Below are 18,131 nucleotides of genomic sequence, written 5' to 3'. Positions count from 1 at the left end.
GCCGCCGGTCCCAGATGAGGGGGAGTCGCTCAGAGACTGGGATGCTGAGCAGCAAATCAGACGGCTGGGCGCCTGGGGACAAGGCGCGGGCGCGCGCCCGGCGGCCAAGCCGACGCCGATGCTCCGGGGAGGCGGAGGGCCAGCGTGAGGCCGGAGGGTGGGAGGGGCTAGGGCTTCCTAGGAACCGCGCGGGTGCGGCCGAGCGCGGTGGGCGGTGCAGGGGGCGGGCTCGGATTCGGAAGGGCTGTTCTCGAGAGTGCCTGAGGCGACGTGGGATTTCCTGCTCACTTTGTGGAGTGGGCCTGGGGGACAAGGGAGGGTGAGGTTGGACGTTAGCAAAGGGGTGGGGGAGCCCAGTCGCGGCTGTGAGGTGGTGGTGCGGGTGGGCTTGCAGAACGGCAGGCAGTCTGGCAGGAGCTTTGAGAGGCAGCAAAGCAGGTGGGGACATCAGGGAGAACCTAGCTCTTTGCCTCCTGCCTGGGTGCTCCCGGGCAGGACGCTGACTGCTGGCGGCCACTAGCCTGCCCATCAGGTGCTTATGCTACTCACTCAGCCTCAGGGCCCACTGGGGCACCTTGGAGGAGCTGCGGCTCGGTGGGGAAGGGGTGCAGTCAGGACTTCTTCCAGTTCTATTGGACCCTGAGCCCAAGACGCACCATCGTCCAAGGGTCTTGGAGGCCACGGGGGCGGGGGCGTTGAGCAGGGGCCCTTGGACAGGGTCAGATTAAGGATGTAGGAAAGCTGATGCTGCAGTGAGGTTGCTCTGCCCCTGGGGGGTGAAGGCAGGGACAGGGACCACAGGGGACCCTGCCTGATTGCTATGAGCAGTGCCATCAGCCACCAGTGCTGGGCCCTGAGTTCCAGGTCAGTCCGGGATGGTGGTGCGGGGGAGTCTGTTGTGACTTCAGGAGATGTCGGCTCTCCCCCACCTGGGCTCAGAGCTGGGAGCCTTGCTAAGGCCTCCTGTTTGCTTCCTTATCTAGAAGAGGGGGCTTAAGGTCCATGTGATACCCCAGCCCCCTTGTAACTGCTCACCATTTGGGGGCCACACCTGGGAGGTGGACAGTGAGGGGGCCAGAGAGCCCTGCTCAAGGGCCCGTTATTGGTGAGAGTTTCCACAGGAGCCCCACCCATCACCCTGGCAGGTCAGAGGTCAGAGATACATCGGGGCTGCTCACTGGGGCCAGGGGAGCTACGTGGACCCCGCCCCCCCGCCCACCGTCTGGGACCGTAGGGGGTGTCGGGGAAGCAGGCCATACTGCCCAGCTCCTCAGGCGTGTGCAGGACGGCCCTGACTGGGGGTCCGCTGGCCAGGACCCCCACATATCACCGTGGCCCCCCCAGCCCTTCCGCCACCTCCCCGCTTGCCCAGGCCTAGCCTTGGGAAGGGAAGGACGGTGCCGGTGCCGGTGCCGGTGCCGGTGCCGGTGCCGGGGTGGGCTGGGGCGGGCCCTAGAGGAAGGAGCCGCTTGACTCAGAGTTACAGGAAGAGTGGGGCAGGCGGGGCTGGCGGGGAGAACCACCGACTGCCCGCCAGCCCGCTGGGGAGGAGGGTGGGTGCCTGGGTGGGGTTTAGGTTGAGGAGAGGATGTGACTGCAAAGCCAGGAAGCTACGGGGAAAGTTCTTATTAAAACGCACAAACAAAAGCCAGGTCCTTGCCGTGCTTGGCGATGCATCTGGGGCAGCCGTGGTGATTTGGACTGGGCCGGGGGCCCAGCCGAGCAGAGAGTTTGCTCCCAAGCACACGTGAATGACCTCAGTGACGGACATCCCCTCCTCAGGAGGAAAGAGCTGGAACCAGGTGACTTCGTGTCCTCGCTGCTCAGCGTGAGCCTGTGTTCTCGTCCTTGGAAGCCTTTTCCGGCCTGAGCCCTCTCCTCGAAATCAGGCCTGGCTGAGGGGAGGCCCGCAAAGCACGTGGCTTGTGTGTGCACGTGTGTACGTGGTGCGTGTGTGCCAGTGAGAGAGCGAGGGGTGATGGGAGGCTGAGGGTGGGTGTGAGGTGCGGTGTGTGTGGTGTGGGGTGTGCACAGATGCTCATGGTTGTGTGCCAGGTGTGTGGACTGCCAGAGTGTCGGAGGTGTGGGGAGTGTGCACGTGTGCACGGGGACCAAGAGCTTAGTGCAGGCATGTGTGGGGCGTGCAGGGGGTGGGTGTACAACACAGAGACTATACAGAGGACAGGGAGGGTTGCAGCGGAGGGTGTGCAGGGGGACACCTGTTGCCTGGCCATGTGGTTTGGCCTGAATTTCCAGGAGGGTCCAAGGTTGCCTTTCCAGGGGTAGGAGGTCTTCTGAGATTACAGAGGCCAAGGGGCCACTGTAGGAGTTGCCCTGGGACCTGCTGGGCTGGGGGAGGGGGTGCGAGCCGCCCAGCCTCCCATAGCCCTCAGTGGGCTTGTCCTCCTGCTTCAAGGGCCTTCCCGGGACTGCCCTCCACTCCAAAGGACTTCTGGAAGGACCCTCTGCACCAGCCCCCCCGGGAATGAGCCTGATGCTCCACCGATTTCTGAGGAAATTCCAGCCCAGCCAAACCAGGGGCTTCCAGCTGATCACGGGTCCACATCGGGTCACCCATGCCGAAGGAATGGGGGGCAGGCTAAGACTCATCTCTGCAAAGCCTCAGGGGCCCCACGGGTGGGGGGAGGGCCTGAAGGAGCCGGGGCCCTGGTGTGTCCACTTAGCAGGGAGGAGGGGGAGGACTAGGTGCCCGGTAAATACCCGCCGGGCACCAGGGAGGAGGTGCCCAAAGCCCGGCTGCCAAGGAGTCTTCCTCAAAGGCTCTGACACGGGGGCTTCGTGCCCCGCCTTTCAGCCCAGGTCACTGGAGAGCTTTTTGGGTCAAGAGCGTGTGGCTGCTGCCAGTCTGGCCGGGAGTGGTCCCAGACCCCGCGTAGGAGAGAAAGGTCACCTGTGGGCGGGTGGGGGCTTCCCTTGGACAACTAGATGGACAGCGTGGACAAAAGTGTCTGGGTCTGAAGATGACAAATGGGTGGAGGCGCCAGCACAGGACCCAGAAGGAGGGCTGCCCCGTGAGACCAGCCTGACCCCCCGCTCGCCCCTCCTGCCTCGACACCTCGGCCCAGTGCAGCCTCCAGTGCTGGGTTCACGCGTGCGTGGTGCACCCAGGACGGCGTCCAGAACAAAACCCCATGGCTGGGAGTGAGGCTCAGTCAGGCAGGCCAGTCCTCGAGAACCCCGAGCCCCCCGGAGCCTCGGTACAGGCTGAGTGCGGCTGTAGCGCAGCCCCCCGCCTGTATGTGGCAGCCCTGTCCCAGGGGATCTTGGAACGAGGCCAACTCCCAGACTCACGAGGGATGCCGGGAGTGCTGTCCCACCCTGGGCTGTCACGGTGTCCCTGGGGCAGATGACATGCAGTCTAGGCTGTGCCTGGTGCTCTGTGGCCTCCACGCGGCAGCTGGGGCAGAGGCAGTGCTTCAGTGGCCAGAGTTACAGGTTAACTTATCCTGTTCTTGTTTAACTTGCTCCCGGGGATGGCGGCAGCCTCTGACCCGTCCCGGTGCTCTGACTGACTGGCCACAAGGACAGAGAGTGAATCCTGCCCAGCCCTTGAGGGATCAGTCTGCTCGGCCAAGGAGCCCGGGGAGCCGTGGGTGGCACCAGTGTCCAGCCTGCCTCGAGGAGGCCCCGGCCAGACCATGGCAGGTAGACGGTCAGAGAGGGACGGGCACGGGCTCCACTCCCACCTCCTGCCCCTCAGGCTGGCTCCACGCTGCAGTGTGGCCTGGCCTCTCTGCTTGGCCTCAAGCCAGGGGTACAAAGACCTGTTTGCCCCTCCCCTATGGCCCAGGGTCCTGACCCCAGGGTTAGGATGGGCCCGCACCGTCTCCTGCCCAAGGCCTCTAGACTAGGCTCGTGGGGGTCGGTAAAGCCCAGGGATACTGGGAGTGGGCGCTGGTGGGGGGCCATTGGGGGCAGGCTGCTGGGAGACCACACTACCAGGATGATGGCGGTCTTTTATGACTACCGGCTCCGGCTCATCACCCCAATTTAAAGATGAGAAAGTTCAGATCTTGGGGAGGTGAGAAGGCTTGCCTGTAGCCAGGAGTAGAGGGTCCTGGAACCCCCAGCTCCCATACCAGGTGGAAGGTACTGACGCCCAACCCCTGACTCCCCCAAACCACTGGTGTCCAGCAGAGGGGCCGGGGCCTGGGCGTCAGAGCAGTGGGCGACAGGTGCACACAGGAAATGTGTGCTGGCTCACGTCCTGGGTAGACAGGCAGCTAGGCAGGCCCTGCTGAGCTGGGGGGCGGTGCTGGGTCAGCTCAGCCATGACTCCATGCTAACATCTTCTCTGAGGACTGGCAGCCACATGCAGGGCAGGCAGAACACATAAGGACCAGCTGCTGCTGGGGTAAGATGTGCCAGATGCCAGGCCCTGTCCCCCATGGGACTTGTGGACAGACATGGTGTGGTTACCAAGCAGCACATGCCACTGGCCACCTTGGTTTTTTCCTGGCCCACAGACCATCTGTGGACAGTGGGAGGCTGGCATCGTGGGCACAGCTAACCCACTTGGTCCTCTCTCTGCAGGAGCCTGCGACAGGGCCCCTGACTTCCTCTCCCCATCTGGAAACCAGGTCCTGTGGCCTGCCCTGGGCAGTGTGGTCACTCTGAACTGCACGGCCTCGGTGGTCTCTGGGCCCCACTGCCCCTTGCCCTCGGTCCAGTGGCTGAAAGATGGGGTGCTGCTGGGCAATGGAAGCCACTATGACCTCCATGAGGACTCCTGGTAAGAGATTAGGGTGTCCAGGGTCAGGTGACCACGCTGGATATACCCACCCCCAGTGGCCTCTCTGACCTACACCCTGGTCTGTAATCACCTGGACATGGGCTGGGGAGTGACTGGCCAGACACGACACGGGCAGAGTGCCACTCTGGATGCACACTAAGAGTGACTGCAGAAACAGGTGGCCCCTCTAGACACTCACCTTGTAGACCACCCAGGGCCATGGGTGCCAGCAGAGTCCTACAGCCTGAATTACTCATTGACCGTCGGGCCAAGCCTAGGATCTGAGGACCCCCAGGACCCAGACCCAGGATTAGGATGACTGTTTCAAAAGAGATCCACACCCCCTTCATGTTCTGGCCATTTCTCTTAGCTTATGGCCCAAGGACTGCCCAGGAGGCCCAAATCTGCAGCCTCTCTGGGTGAGTCCCAGACAAGTGGGGCTCTGGGGCATCCAGTGATGCTATCGGGCCCCAGGTGAGGGGGTGGGGCCTGGTCTCCCCAGGGTCAAGGCCAACCGGTCAGAGGTGCTTGTGTCCAGTGTCCTGGGGATCAACCTGACCAGTACTGAAGACTTCAGGACCTTCACCTGCTCCGTCCAGAACATCAGCTCCTCATCCTTCACTCTTTGGAGAGCTGGTGAGTGGGGTCCAGTGGGTAGAAGGTAGGAGGGAGGCCTGGGGAGCCTTTAGGCTTGGAGGGTGCTGGGGTGGCTCAGTCAGTGGCTCTGTCCCCAGGCCTGGCTGGACATGTGGCCGCGGTGCTGGCCTCACTTCTGGTCCTGCTGGTCCTGCTCCTGGCAGCGCTGCTATACGTGAAGTGTCGACTCAATGTACTGCTCTGGTACCAAGACACGTATGGGGAGGTGGAGATGAACGGTGCGTGGGGTGCGGATGGATGGGGAGGCGGAGTCAGCCACGGGGCCTCCCTAGGCTCAGCTCTGGGTGGGGGGGATTGGCTCTGCAGGTGGGGGCGAGGAGGCATCCGTCCCTGGAGGGCACTGGCGAGATCCCAGTCCAGGAAAGGGGGGTGTCTCTGTGCAGCCCAGGAGGGCACAGGGCCGGCAGAAGGGAGCCACGGTAGCCTGGTTCCACAGTAGCCTGGTTCCACGGCTCCACTCGGAATCCTGTGCTGAGGAGGGGTCTAAGCGGGGCCCGGAGCCGAGATCTGCTGGGTCTGCGTCTGGGGGGCTGGCCTGGCCCCTGGGGCATAAGGGGGGAGATTTAGGGGGCCCCGAGGGTGGCAAGCCTAGGCCTGGAAAGCGGCCGCGCTGACCCGCCGCCGTCCGCAGACGGGAAGCTCTACGACGCCTACGTCTCCTACAGCGACAGCCCCGAGGACCGGAAGTTCGTGAACTTCATCCTGAAGCCGCAGCTGGAGCGGCGTCGGGGTTACAAGCTCTTTCTGGACGACCGCGACCTCCTGCCGCGCGCGGGTACCGCGGCGTCCTGCCCCTTTCCCCTCGGGCCCAGCCCCGATCCGGGGCGCAGGCCCCGCCCCTGTTCCGGCCCAGACCCCGCCTTTCCAGGGCCACGCCCCTCAAGCCCTACTCCTCCCCGTCCAGGGCCCAGCCGCATCTCTACTCGGGCTCCGCCCGTGTTCCGGCCCAGATCCCGCCTTCCCAGGGCCACGCCCCCTCGGGTCCTCCTCAGGCCCAGGCTAGGGCCCCGCCCCTTCTAGGGCCCCGTCCGCACGGCCCCCGCTGATGACCGGGTTCCCGCAGAGCCGTCGGCCGACCTCCTGGTGAACCTGAGCCGCTGCCGGCGCCTCGTCGTGGTGTTGTCCGACGCCTTCCTCGGCCGGGCCTGGTGCAGTCACAGCTTCCGGTGGGTCCCGCGCGGGGCTGGGTGGGCCCCAACTGCGCCCCCCCTGACGGTGCCGCCCTCGCAGGGAGGGCCTGTGCCGGCTGCTGGAGCTCACGCGCAGACCCATCTTCATCACTTTCGAGGGCCAGCGGCGCGACCCCGCACACCCTGCGCTCCGCCTGCTGCGCCAGCATCGCCACCTGGTGACCCTGCTGCTCTGGAGGCCCGGTTCCGTGGTGCGGAGGGGCAGGGGGCGGGGAGGGAGGGGGCTTGTAGATGGGAGCCCGTGGGTGGAGGTGCCATGGTCAGCCACCCAGAGGAGTGGGCTCTTTGGGGCCAAGGAGACCAGGGTCTTTCCGTGTTGGCACCCCCCCACCCCCCGATTGTTCACGCTCGCTAACTGCCCCACCTTGGCCTCCAGACACCTTCCTCCGATTTTTGGAAAGAGCTACAGTTGGCGTTGCCTCGGAAGGTGCAGTACAGAGCGATGGAGGGAGACCCCCAGACCCGGCTGCAGGACGACAAGGACCCCATGCTGATTGTGCGAGGCCGGGTCCCAGAGGGTCGGACCCTGGACCCGGAGCTGGACCCTGACCCTGAGGGGGACTTGGGTATGCCCACCGGCCCCACCCCTGACCCTGAGAAGCTCAGCCTGAGTTGGAGGGGGGCTGCATAAGGTGGAGCCCCAGAAAAGGTCCAGGTGGCAGGGAGTGCTCCCTGCAGCCCGTGGATGGGCTTAATTCCCAGCACCTCCCACTGCCTCTTTCCATGAAGGTGGTCGGGCTCGGGGCCTGACTGGGAACCTCCAGGACCTCAAATGACACCATGCAGGAGGGGCAGCAGGGAGTGACCCTGGCAGAAGGCAGGCTGTGGGCAGCCCAGCCTCAGGCCTGGCGGTACCCCTCCCCAGGTGTACGAGGGCCTGTCTTTGGGGAGCCAGCAGCTCCACCGCATGCAAGTGGGGTCTCGCTTGGAGAGGGCCAAGGCAGTGAGGTGGATGTGTCGGACCTTGGCTCCCGAAACTACAGTGCCCGCACGGACTTCTATTGCCTGGTGTCGGAGGAGGACGTGTAGCCCCTGCCCCCTGGAGCAGCAGGATCGCCGGGGACAGCTGGGGGCAGGGCTGGGGTGGGTTTTTTCCCACTCAGCAGGACCATGAGCCCTGTCTGCCTGCAGCCCTGGGACCTCGGGGAGGGAGAGTGGCAGAAATAAAGTCCTTTGGAATCCTGCCCAGGTCTCGGCCTCTCCTCCCCCGGGGCAGGAAGCGGGTATGCAGTGTCCTGAGCAGAACACCCCACCCTTCACTTACGTCTCAGGCACTCCAGGGCCCTGGATCCCTCCCTTTTTTTGCTCCATGGCCACCTGGTCACCGCACCTGGGTGTCCACTCAAGCCCACTCACTCCCCATCTTCATCCTGAGCCAGCTCAGGCATAGCTCTTGCAGCGGCCTCCTCAGGTCTCCCTGCTTGGGGCCGTGACTATTCCCAGTCCCACTCTGATCCAGACAGTCCCTGGGGGGGCAGTCCCCTTAGAGACTTCAGGTTCTGAGCTTTGCAGAAAAAGCCTGTTGTAAAAATATCAGTGGGAACTTTACAACCCAAGGGCCTGGCTTGGTGAGATGGAGAGAGGTCCCAGAACCTACTGGACCCCAAGCCTCAGACAGCATGAGTATACCTGTCAGGGCACCTCCAGGCCCAGGAAGTCAGGGCAGGGAGCGGTGTTGGATGTATCTGTCGCGTGAGCACAGCCCGGGAGGGCAGCACCGAGGCCAGGAGGAGTCACAGCTGCCCCGGAAGTGCCCGTTCCTCTGCACACAAGGTCCCCAGCTCTGCTGCTTCTGCGTCTCACTTAGCTTGAGGCTGCCTCTGCTGTCTGCCCCATCTCCTCCATTCGCTCTGCCAGCTCTCCTGCTGCTGGACACGCCCTCCTCCCTGTCCTGGGTCTCCTGACCTGGAGAGGCCTGTGTATGGGCCCAGGGGGGAGTGTCCTAAGGGGCAGGCATGGTTGCTCTTGGGGACATGGCTGAGTCCTTGGGTCCGACCCCCAAGTCTGACCGACCGAAGAAGCATGAGGGGCTGTGGCTGCTGTGTTCACGGCCACCTTTATTCCCTTCGCTGGCTGTCCCGAGGCACTGCTGGGCTACAGCCAGTGCCACCTCTGCCAGTGTGACCTGGCCACCATCCCATGCATCAGAGCAGCCTCAAGCCCTGCCCCACCCCCTGCCCTGCAGAAGCCAATTCCCCAGCCGCAAGCCCCTGTCCCCTCCCCCGTGGCCCAGGCCTTCAAGTTGCACGTGGATGGGGCTCCAGCGAGAGCCCCTGGGCCATCATCAACCTTCTCCTCCAGGCCAGCTGGCGAGCAGCCCCGAGCTGAGCCCTTCCCTCGGAGGCGGGTCACATCGCATTCTCCTTCTCCAAGGGAGGCTTCGCCTACGGGCCCAGGAAGTCCTCCTTTCGGTAGCCCTTCTGCAGTGGAGAGGGGCCTGGAGTCAGGGCGCTGCTGCTCCGCATCCCGTCCCCCTGGGTGTGCTGGAAGTGGGCCCCTGGTCTTACGGGTGCCCTGGGCCACGTGGGTTTCCATGTCCTTCCCTGCCGTCCTGTGCCCACGTCCCACACTCACAGCCCCGCCTGCCCTGGACCGTGGGAACATACCGCCCGGAAGTCTCGGTGGAGCTTGCTGTACTGCCACAGGTTGGCCAAGAGGCTGGAGGCTGCCCGGGAGGACTTCTCACTGTCAGGGCTGGGGGGGTAGAGGGCAGGGGTCGGTGGGGTGACGGGCTTGGCCAGAAGGCAGGGCAAGCTGGGGGGGCAGGGTGGGCACGGGGTTCGGGCCCTGACCTGTCCCGCTTCTTCTTGATGAAGAACAGCTTGTGGAGCCCGTCGAAGTAGAGCAGGTCTCGGGCGGCCACGGGACTGGCCACCACCAAGTTGTTGAGGATGGCTATGATGTTCACCAGCACATCGGTGGGGGGAGTGCACTCAGCCGGGCTGCCAGGCAGCTTCTCGATCAGGTGGCTCACCACCTTGGTGGCTGCCAGCAGGTTGGGGCGGTCAGTCTCCATTGCCCGCCCCCTGCCCCGCCCCCTCGGCACCCGCCATCCCGGGCTCCCCCAGGGAGCTGGTGCGCCGGTCTGTCCACCAGCTCTGGCTTCCCAGAAGCCGGCCCGAGGAGCAGCAGCACAGACAGAGTCCAGGCCCGCGCCCGGCCCCCAGGGGAGGCAGAACCCAGGCTTCGGGACGGCTGGACTCACACAGCTCATCCTTGTTTCTGGCGTTCCGAGACAGGTTTCGGATGAGGCCGGTCAGTGAGCGCAGCTGGTGGTGGTCAGCGGTCCGAACTCGGTCCAGCAGCGGGTTCAGGATGCGTTCCTGCTCCAGAGCCAGCCGGCTCAGCACGCCCGCCCACTGCCGGCAGGAGAGGGGCTGGTGAGAACGGTGCTGGCGCCCCGTGGAGGCCCCAGGTCTGCTCCCTGCCGGCCCAACCCTCCCGGCACCTTCCTTAAACTCAGTGCAGACCCCGGGGGCCGGAGGTGGCATCCTCCAGCCGCATCCTGCCTGCCTTCCTCTCTCGCTCTGAAGTTCTGGCCCCCCGATGCACCGTAAAGTCCGGGAGAGCAGACTCCTGTCCCCGTTCACCCCTTGCGTCCCCAGTGCCTCGCGCCCCGGTGCGTGGCCAGGTGTGGTCCCAGGCCACCTCACCCTGCGGTCGCCTGCGGTGATGTTCTGCAGTGCGCCGGCTGCCGCTTCCGTCGTGTGCCGGTTGAGCTCACAGCGCTGCAGCAGCCGGTTGTACAGTGCCACGACCTGGGGGCTCCACAGCCACTCCAGGCCCTTGGGGTCCTTAGACACCTCGGTGAAGGTGAGCGCGTCGGCCGTGAGGGACAGCTGGGCAGGAGGGCGTGGAGAGTCAGCCAAGGTCACCCGGGATCCCTGCTTCCGCCTGCCCCCCTGCCCAGGCCCGCACCCACCTCTCGGAGCCGCCGGCTCTGTGGCGTGAAGCAGCCCACTGCCTCGCCTGGCAGCGCCCCTGCCACATCCCGGCGGCCTCGGCCCTCCAGCCGCTGCAGGGCCGACGGTGGCATCTCGTCGTACAGGCGGTAGGACAGGTTCCTGAGCACGCACACGGCGTTCTCCACGCTCTGTGGACAGAGGGCAGACCTTGGTCAGAGCAGGCTGGAGCCCCTCGGGCCCCGGGGCGCTGGCTGACCCTCACCTTGTCCTCGCACTTGCCCACGTCCAGGGCATGGTTGATATAGGTGACCAGGGAGTCCACCAGCCCGTGGCACTCACGCATCTTCTGGCGAGTGGCCTGGGAGGCCGAGCTGAGGTTCCTTTGGATGGAGGCAGATCAGAGACCCCCACTGGGACCGCAGGCAGAGCCCACCCCACAGGGACCCACCCAAGGCTGAGATTCTGAGCACCAATCCCCTCGTCCCCCGAGCTGGGCTCTGCCCCTCGGCACCTCCACATGCCCATCCCCCATCCACTTCTCGAAGTGTCCGGGGCTCCGGGGAGGTTACAAATATCAGATCAAATCCCTGATTTAAAGAAATCTGAGCCTGCAGCCCCCAGTCTGTTGACATCTGGCCGGGGGCCACACCTGGCGGCCCGTTCCACTCCTGCGTCAGCGCCTCTGCCTCGCTGTCCACTTCTCCCAGACACGCCCCCCACCCCGGTGGCCCCGCCTTGCCATTCAGACCTCAGATCCTAACGCCCCTTCTCTGGGCCTCCCCTGCGTGCTGCCCATCGCACCTGAGGAAGCCCGTGGCGTTGTAGAAGATCTCCGCTTCCGAGGCATTCTGCTGGGTGAGGGGCGGTCCCCCGGCCCCTGAGAAGGGGCCCAGCACCAGGTCTGTGAGCTGCTCCAGCGTGTCTCGGGCCAGGCGGTCCTTCAGGTGGTCACTGGAGGACAAGTTCCACAGGATCCCTGTGGCAGGTGGTTCCGAGGCCGTGGTCAGGGACGGCCCTCCAGCCCCTCCGCCTCTTCCGGGGATTGTACCCAGAGCCCTGCCTGGCGCTTCGAGCCTCACCCAAGAGCCTCGCTGGGGAGAGCCTGAGTGTGACGTGTAGGGTCACGGGGCTGCAACAGCGCAGAGAGGAGGACGCGTGGGGACACGGGGCCTGGGGCTGGAGTCCAGCTCCAAAGAGACATGCCACAGGGATGGCCGTGGGGACCGAGGGAAGGGTGGCAGAGCGGCGGCTGGGGAGCAGGGCCACCTGTGACATTCTTGCGCAGCTCGTCGTCCTGCTCACGCAGCGAACGCAGCAGCTCGAAGATGCCGTTCTCCTCCACCAGGGCCAGCTTGTTGTCCGCGTTGTCGTAGACAAGGTTGCGCATGGCACCTGTGGCGTGGCGCTGCACCTCCTGGTTGGCGTGGTTGAAGAGCTTCACCAGCCTAGCCACAGCCTGCAGGCTGCGGGCCTGTGGGCATAGCCACACGGGTGTTAGCGCTTGTGCACCCGCTGCATAGGTGTGTGTAAACGTATGCAAGTGTATATGGATGTGTGAGTACATATGCAGGTGTATGGAGATGTGTGCAGGTGTGTGCAGAGGTGTGCAGAAACATGCAGATGTGTGCAACTGTGTGCAGGTATGTGCAGGTATATAGAGACGTGTGCATACACATACAGGTGTATGGAGATGTATGCAGGTGTGTGAAGATGTGTGCAAATGTGTGCAGAAGCCTGCAGGTGTATAGAGATGTGTGCATACTCATTCAGGTGTATGGAGATGTGTGCAGAGGTGTGCAGATGCATGCAAAGGTGTGCAAAGGTGTGCAAGTGTGTGCAAGTACATAGAGACATGTGCATAGGCATACAGGTGTATGGAGATGTACGTGGGTGTGTGCAGATGCGTGCAAATGTGTGCAGAAGCGTGGTGTGTGCAGGTGTATTCAGATTTGTGCAAGTCAGTCCCTCCTGCCCCTCCTCTGCTGAGGAGGCCCTGGGCAGATGGGGTCTGCCCAGGCAGCTTGGGGATCAGTGAGGGGTGGTCAGGGACCAGACAGAGGACAGTGAGTGAAGGGGGGCCCATGAGGGTGGTAAGCAGGGGTGGTCACCTGCTTCTTGGCTGCTGTGTCACTGTAGCACTTGTGCTGAATGTAGGCTGCTCCCAGCACCTGCAGGTTGGGATCTGAGGCCATGAGGTACTTGACTGCCGAGGGCAGGTCAATGTCATCAAAGCTGCAGAGAAAAGAGACAGGTCAGGCTGAGCCTGGGGACAGACCAGGGTTATGGCAGAAGCCCTCTCCCCAAGCCAGGCCCAGCTCACCCGCTGCTGAGCCTCTGCAAAGTGCGGTGGCCACCGTAGCTGTCCAGCCCACGCGTGTCCGGCAGGTGGCCCGAGTCGCCCAGGCTGAGGCTGAGGCTGCGCACAGATGGCGCCTGGGTCACGGGCTCCAGGACGCCCCCTGGCACTCCCCCAGCCCCCACACGGCTGCGGTGGCCGCCCTGGAACCGCTGCAGGGTCCGCATGGCGGGGGCACGGATGATCCGGCTGGGCGGCTCCTCGGCAGCCTCCGGCCAGCCCAGGCCCCCAGCCCGGCTAGAGCTGGAGCTGGCCTGGCGCTCAGAGGCAGAGGCCCTGTAGGCGGAGGTGGCCGCCGGCTCCAGCCACTCCTCCACCACTCCGTAGCGGTCATCCGGGCCCCCGGCCCCCAGGCTGAGTGAGCGCAGGGACAAGGTGTCGTGATCCGCCCGGCTCCCCACGCCGCCATGCTCGTGGAAGGACGTAGGCCGGGTGGGCGGGGGCGCGGCGGGCCGGGCACCCCCATACCCTGCGGCTCCAAGGGCACTGCCCCCGCTCTGGGCTGAGCTCAGCCTTCGACCGGAGCTCAGGTCCATGACTGAGCGGGAGGCCCAGGAGACAGGGCTGTAGGTGGGCCTGGCGATGCGCCGGAAGGTCTGTGGGGCAGAGAGGGGAGGGCAGTGAGGGCCGCTGGGCTTCCTGACGCTGGAGTCCCCAGAGCCCCCAGAACCTCCCTCACGGGACTCCAGGCTGTCACTCACCGAGGTGTCCCCGCTCCGGCCCTGGGAGCGGGAGCTGAAACCGGCCTGCAAGGTGTGGTACTGAGCCCGGCACGCGCCTGCAGACAGGGACAGAGCAGCCTGGCTGGGCCAATGGCAAGGCACTAGCCTCCTGCCTCCCTTCCTGCCCTGAGCCCTGGTGGGGAGGCCAGTGGACTCTGGGGCAGGTGCCTTGGCTTCTGGTCCCTGCCGTCGCCCTGTCATCCCTCCCACAGCCCCCATCCCTTCCAGCTGTGCACCTCAGCGGGGGACGGGTGTGCTCACCCTGCTGACCTCCCGGCTACCTAGTGTGCTAGGGCCTCCTTCCTCAGCTCCCCGATCCCTGCCAGGGCACAACGCCTGGCCACCGCCCCCAGGAAGCCACACTGACCTCCTGGGAGCCCATCCTGTGCTGTTGGTCACTCGCCGCAGACACACAGTCTCCCGAGCCACACCCACCCTTAGCCACACACAAACCGGGGGCACCGGCGCCAGCCCACCTGCATGGCAAGTGGACAGACGGGCAGGTGGGTGGAGGGTGGAGGGTGGAGAGATGGGGGGAGGGCGGGTTGGACCATTGGAAGGATGGGTGGTTGGATGAACAGACTGACCGGTGTGTGAAGGGGTATCTAAGCCGGGAGGATGGAGGGACGGATGGATGCTGAAGGGAACAACTGAATGAATATGTGGATGACAGGTGGCACGGTGTGATTAGTCAGGTGTATAGGAAGAGCTGAGAACACCCGGAGAAGAGTTGGGCAAAGGTCAAACCAAGGCAGAGCAGTGGGAACAGACTGGGGGGGCATCACCTGGGCAATGCCAGGGGCGGGGTCTTTGGGTGGGGAGGGTATTCCTGGAGTGGTCAGCCTCTGCTAGAGTCCCTGCTGTGGCCACATCTGGAGGGGGAAGAGTCCCATCCCCCGAAGGCCAGGGTAGAGTGACTTGGCTGAAGGGATTCAGGGTGAGGGTGAAGGGAAGGGGGGGCCTTGGACCCTCCCACAACCTCTGCCTCAGTTAGGTCTGGGGGGACTCCCCCACCCAGCACGCTCCCCAGACAGGCCCTGGTTAATGAGGCTTCTGGGCAGGGGCTATTAACCCTTTGACGCTAGTGAGGCCCAGCCTTGGGGGGGGCACGGCCCCCTCCCCCAAATTATAATCCTCTTTCCCCTAATTGCCAGGGTAGCCAGGGTGGTAATTAACCCCTCCCTGCTCCCTCCTCTACCCCACGACCCCTGGGCACCCAACTTGGCCACCAGCAAGGCTGAGGCCCAGGGAGGGGAGGATGCAGGAATCCAGGCAGCCCTGGCGGCCCCTGTACTGGCTGACCCGCTTATCCCCCGACCAGCAGCTGGCGGCCAGCACTGGGAAAGGCCCTCTGAAGGTCACGCGAGCCACTGTGGAGCGGGGTCTTGACCCCTGACATCCTGGAGGCTCCTCTTACTGTCTGACCTTGGTTCCTGTGGCTGCAGCTGGCAAGGGAGGAAATTTCTAGAAGTGCCCTGAACTTGCGCACACTCACGCACACGCACACACACACTCACGTACACCCGTGCACGTGCCCCATGCACAAACCGGGGTTCCTACACAGGGGGCTGCCTGGCCCTGAGGGGCATTCCCCCACCCGCTACTCTCACGGTGAGTAGCCGGGTCACCCCAGCAGGGCCCGCCCCCCGCAATTCCGCAGGGAGACCCTGGCCCAGACAGGCCGTGGCTCTCCTCCAGGAGTTCCAGACCCCGCCCCTCACCTTTCTGTCTGCTCATTCCCGTGGGGCATGGGGGCTGGACGCTAGAGTCCGGGCGTCTGTGTCTCTGCGTTTGTGTCTCCAGGGGAGTGACGTGTGTGTCTGCGTGTCTCTGAGACCGTGTGTGAGCCCGTGGGATGTGGGACCGGACGCGTGCATGTTCTGGGTTTGCCCGCAGAGACGGACCCGGCCGGCCATGTGCCACTTCTCCCGTGCCCGCCCTGGGGGGTGGTGGGAGGCTCAGGGCCCGGTGGGCAGGTGAGGCCCAACCCGACTGGCAGGGAGGACCCCGGGGTCCCTGCCAGGAGATGGAGGCCTCACCTCTGGCTTCTCCTACGCCTGGAGGGGTAGGGTGGTGACTCAAGGCGGGCCTGGGTGAGTCAGGGAGCTGAGTCCGGAGTGGCCCCACCGCGGCCTCCGGCCCTCGCACCACCACGCCCGCCAAGGCCACCTCCACCCACCACCCACCGTGGGCACCCGGCCAGCGTCTGCTTACCTGTGGCCGCCCTGGCCGCGCCATCGGGCTGGGCCGGCCCGTTCTGCCAAGGCTGCTGACCCAGCTGCAGGAGGCGAGCGCGGACCTGCTCCTGGACACGAGCTGCACGCAGCCTCTCGGCCTCCGGCCCTTCGGTGCCCCGGCGGTCCAGCTGCAGGTCCGAGGGCAGCGCCAGGGAGCACACACCCATCTCGGGCTGCAGGGCCGACAGCAGGAAGTTACCGTCCTGCATGGCGGCGGGCACGGGGCCGAATCTGCCTGGCCTGGGCCCGGTCGCCACCTCCAGCGCGATTTGTCTCTGCTGTCTCTTCCCGCGCGGCCCTGTCCCTGAAGTCCCCTCCCTGCTGGCCTCACCCAGGGCTGGCCCGGAGACCGACGCCGCCCAGCCCTGAGCTCAGCTAGGGGCGGGGACACCTGGGCCAGGTGGGAGGGAGGGGCTACCGCCCGCTTAAGGTGGAATTTGGGCGGAAGAACAGGCCCTGCGTGTTCCCCCTCCTGCCCATCCCAGGACAGGGCAGAAGGGGTCCGGGCCCTTCTTTGTTCCCAGCCTGTCCTTTGGGATAGGCCACAGCTGCTCCTTTGGGCCTACTGTTCTGAGCATTAGGGAAAGGTGGAGGGAGGCCACCTCGGGGAGTCTGAGGGTGGGAGCTCCCCCTCCCTGGGGAGCTGGGGGCTCCAGGTAACTCCAAGGACCAGGCACTGCAGCCATGAGGTTGGAGTGAGGCCTAGCAGGGGTCAGGTGCTAAGGGACAGAGTTGAGGATAAAAGGCTTGGAGTGGAGCTTTAGGGTGGAAGGGGGCTCTATGAGGCCCTCGTCCCTGGTCCTTGGTGCCCAAGAGACCCCAGAAGCAAGAGGCGAGACGGGCCCACCCCAGGCTCATGACCCTCCAGATCTCCATCCTGCAGACTCTGGAAGTGCCCCCAGCCCCCAGCCTCTGCAGAGGCCTCCAAAGGGCTGGCTAGCCCTCCTGGGCTCCCGTCCCCCACCAGGCTGTGGAGGTGGGAGGCCTCTTCCAACCCATGAGTCAAGGCTCAGCTCAGCAGAGGCAGGCGGGGCTGCCCCAGGGGGTTGACTCAGAGGGGCCCTCCTGCCCTGGCTGGGGGCACAGGATCTGACGTGCTCCAGGGAGAACCAGGAGTCCAGGCGAGCAGAGTCAGAGTTGTGTGGGGAGGGAGGCCCAGCAGTCGGAGGTGGGGGCGAAAGGGCCAGGCTTAGCAGCGCTCGTCCCAAGATGGTCTCCCTGGAGCGCCACTGACAGCTGGACCAGCACGCTCCAAGGCCTCCCGTGTAGGCCTGGCTTGGATCCAGGACAGGCCCCTGGCGGACTGAGTGGGGGCTGAGCCCAGGAGGGCTGGAGGCCTGCGGGCTGAGTGGCCTCATGTACCTCCTTGGGTTCCCCTGGAAAAGTCGCCCTGGGGCCACGCTCACAGGCCTTCTCTCCCATGGGAGGCCCTGACCCCAGGCCCTGGCCCCCCTGAAGGCAGGGGACGTGAGCCCAGGTGGGAATGGTGGCTGGGGGCAGTGGCCTGGGGGCGAGGCGGGGTCAGGGTCAGAAGGCAGCCCTAGGGGTGAGGTCAGGGCTGGGGAGGGGACTGGGAGTGGGAGTCAGAGGTCAACGTTGGGGGTGAGAGAGGGAGGGGAGGGTCCCCGGAAAGGACAAGGTGAACCCTGGGGTGGAGCCTCCCGGCTCAGGGAATGTGCACAGTTGGCGACCTACCCTGCTGGTGGTCCAGATACTGCCGGCCCCCGGGCTCATTCCAGAGGCCTCTGCTGCCGGCTGAGGAGTCCTGGGCTGCATCCCGGGCCCAGCACTGCCGTCAGGGCCTCAGTGTGGGACAGGACTGCTGGGGCACCGGGAGGGCGGGGTGGGAACGCCCGCACGTTCAGCGAGCTCATCAGACTGGTTGCTTCCCTGAGAGACGTGTTTTGTGTGGGAAAATCCCGGGATACAAGTTTGTACAGCGCTGAGCGCGCCTGGAGGCCCGCCCTTCACTCGAGTCCGCCTGGGCCCACCTGGCAGGGCAGCAGGCCTCGAGGGGCAGACTGCAGGTGGGGTCCAGAGGCCCTGGGTGGTGGGACAGGGCCGCAGAGGGATGGACGGGGCTTTAGTGGGGTCGGAGCCACGGGATGGAGAGGAGGCGCCAGGCAGATACCCTCTAGGTCCGGTTTTCCACAGCTTGCGGGGTCCTCAGGGCCAGTTCTGCGGGGCTTCCCCCTCCTCTTGGCGGGGAGGGCTGCGGGGGCCCCCAGGCTGTGCAGAGCCTCCCTGAGGACCTGTGGACCCCTCCACCTCCCCACCTTGGATCTCCTGCCTTTGTGGCTCAGTGTCCAGG

The 18,131-nt window shown here is 65.2% G+C and overlaps 2 protein-coding genes across 5 annotated transcripts; one reads left to right on the top strand and one right to left on the bottom strand.

The window, feature by feature from the left end:
- The first annotated feature begins 387 nt into the window (after positions 1–387).
- Positions 388–7,778, top strand: SIGIRR (single Ig and TIR domain containing). Of its 4 annotated transcripts, none has more exons than XM_060105062.1 (11): positions 388–864; positions 2,417–2,558; positions 3,505–3,666; positions 4,555–4,753; positions 5,256–5,389; positions 5,488–5,628; positions 6,042–6,185; positions 6,474–6,576; positions 6,641–6,791; positions 6,977–7,166; positions 7,466–7,778. In XM_060105062.1, exons 3-11 carry the CDS (start codon positions 3,660–3,662, stop codon positions 7,627–7,629), a joined length of 1,233 nt encoding a protein of 410 aa, XP_059961045.1. In that variant the 5' UTR covers positions 388–864; positions 2,417–2,558; positions 3,505–3,659; the 3' UTR covers positions 7,630–7,778. The 4 variants fall into 4 exon arrangements, with proteins under 4 accessions (XP_059961045.1, XP_059961043.1, XP_059961044.1 ...); XM_060105061.1 differs by lacking the exon at positions 388–864 and adding an exon at positions 1,763–1,802; XM_060105059.1 differs by lacking the exon at positions 388–864 and adding an exon at positions 1,765–1,828.
- Positions 7,779–8,883: 1,105 nt separating this feature from the next.
- On the bottom strand, positions 8,884–17,596 carry PKP3 (plakophilin 3). Its single transcript, XM_060104365.1, has 14 exons — positions 17,516–17,596; positions 15,798–15,993; positions 13,563–13,639; positions 12,826–13,457; positions 12,614–12,737; positions 11,772–11,976; positions 11,307–11,481; positions 10,768–10,885; positions 10,523–10,693; positions 10,254–10,439; positions 9,806–9,959; positions 9,393–9,585; positions 9,207–9,294; positions 8,884–9,020 (listed from the first exon to the last, which is right to left on the bottom strand). Exons 1-14 carry the CDS (start codon positions 17,594–17,596, stop codon positions 8,985–8,987), a joined length of 2,436 nt encoding a protein of 811 aa, XP_059960348.1. The 3' UTR covers positions 8,884–8,984.
- Positions 17,597–18,131: the final 535 nt, after the last annotated feature.

The sequence above is a fragment of the Mesoplodon densirostris genome, chromosome 7 (assembly GCF_025265405.1).
Source record: "Mesoplodon densirostris isolate mMesDen1 chromosome 7, mMesDen1 primary haplotype, whole genome shotgun sequence".
Taxonomy (NCBI): domain Eukaryota; kingdom Metazoa; phylum Chordata; class Mammalia; order Artiodactyla; family Ziphiidae; genus Mesoplodon; species Mesoplodon densirostris.
The sequence above is the reverse complement of the archived record's forward strand: the minus strand, read 5'-3'. Positions and strand labels throughout refer to the sequence as shown.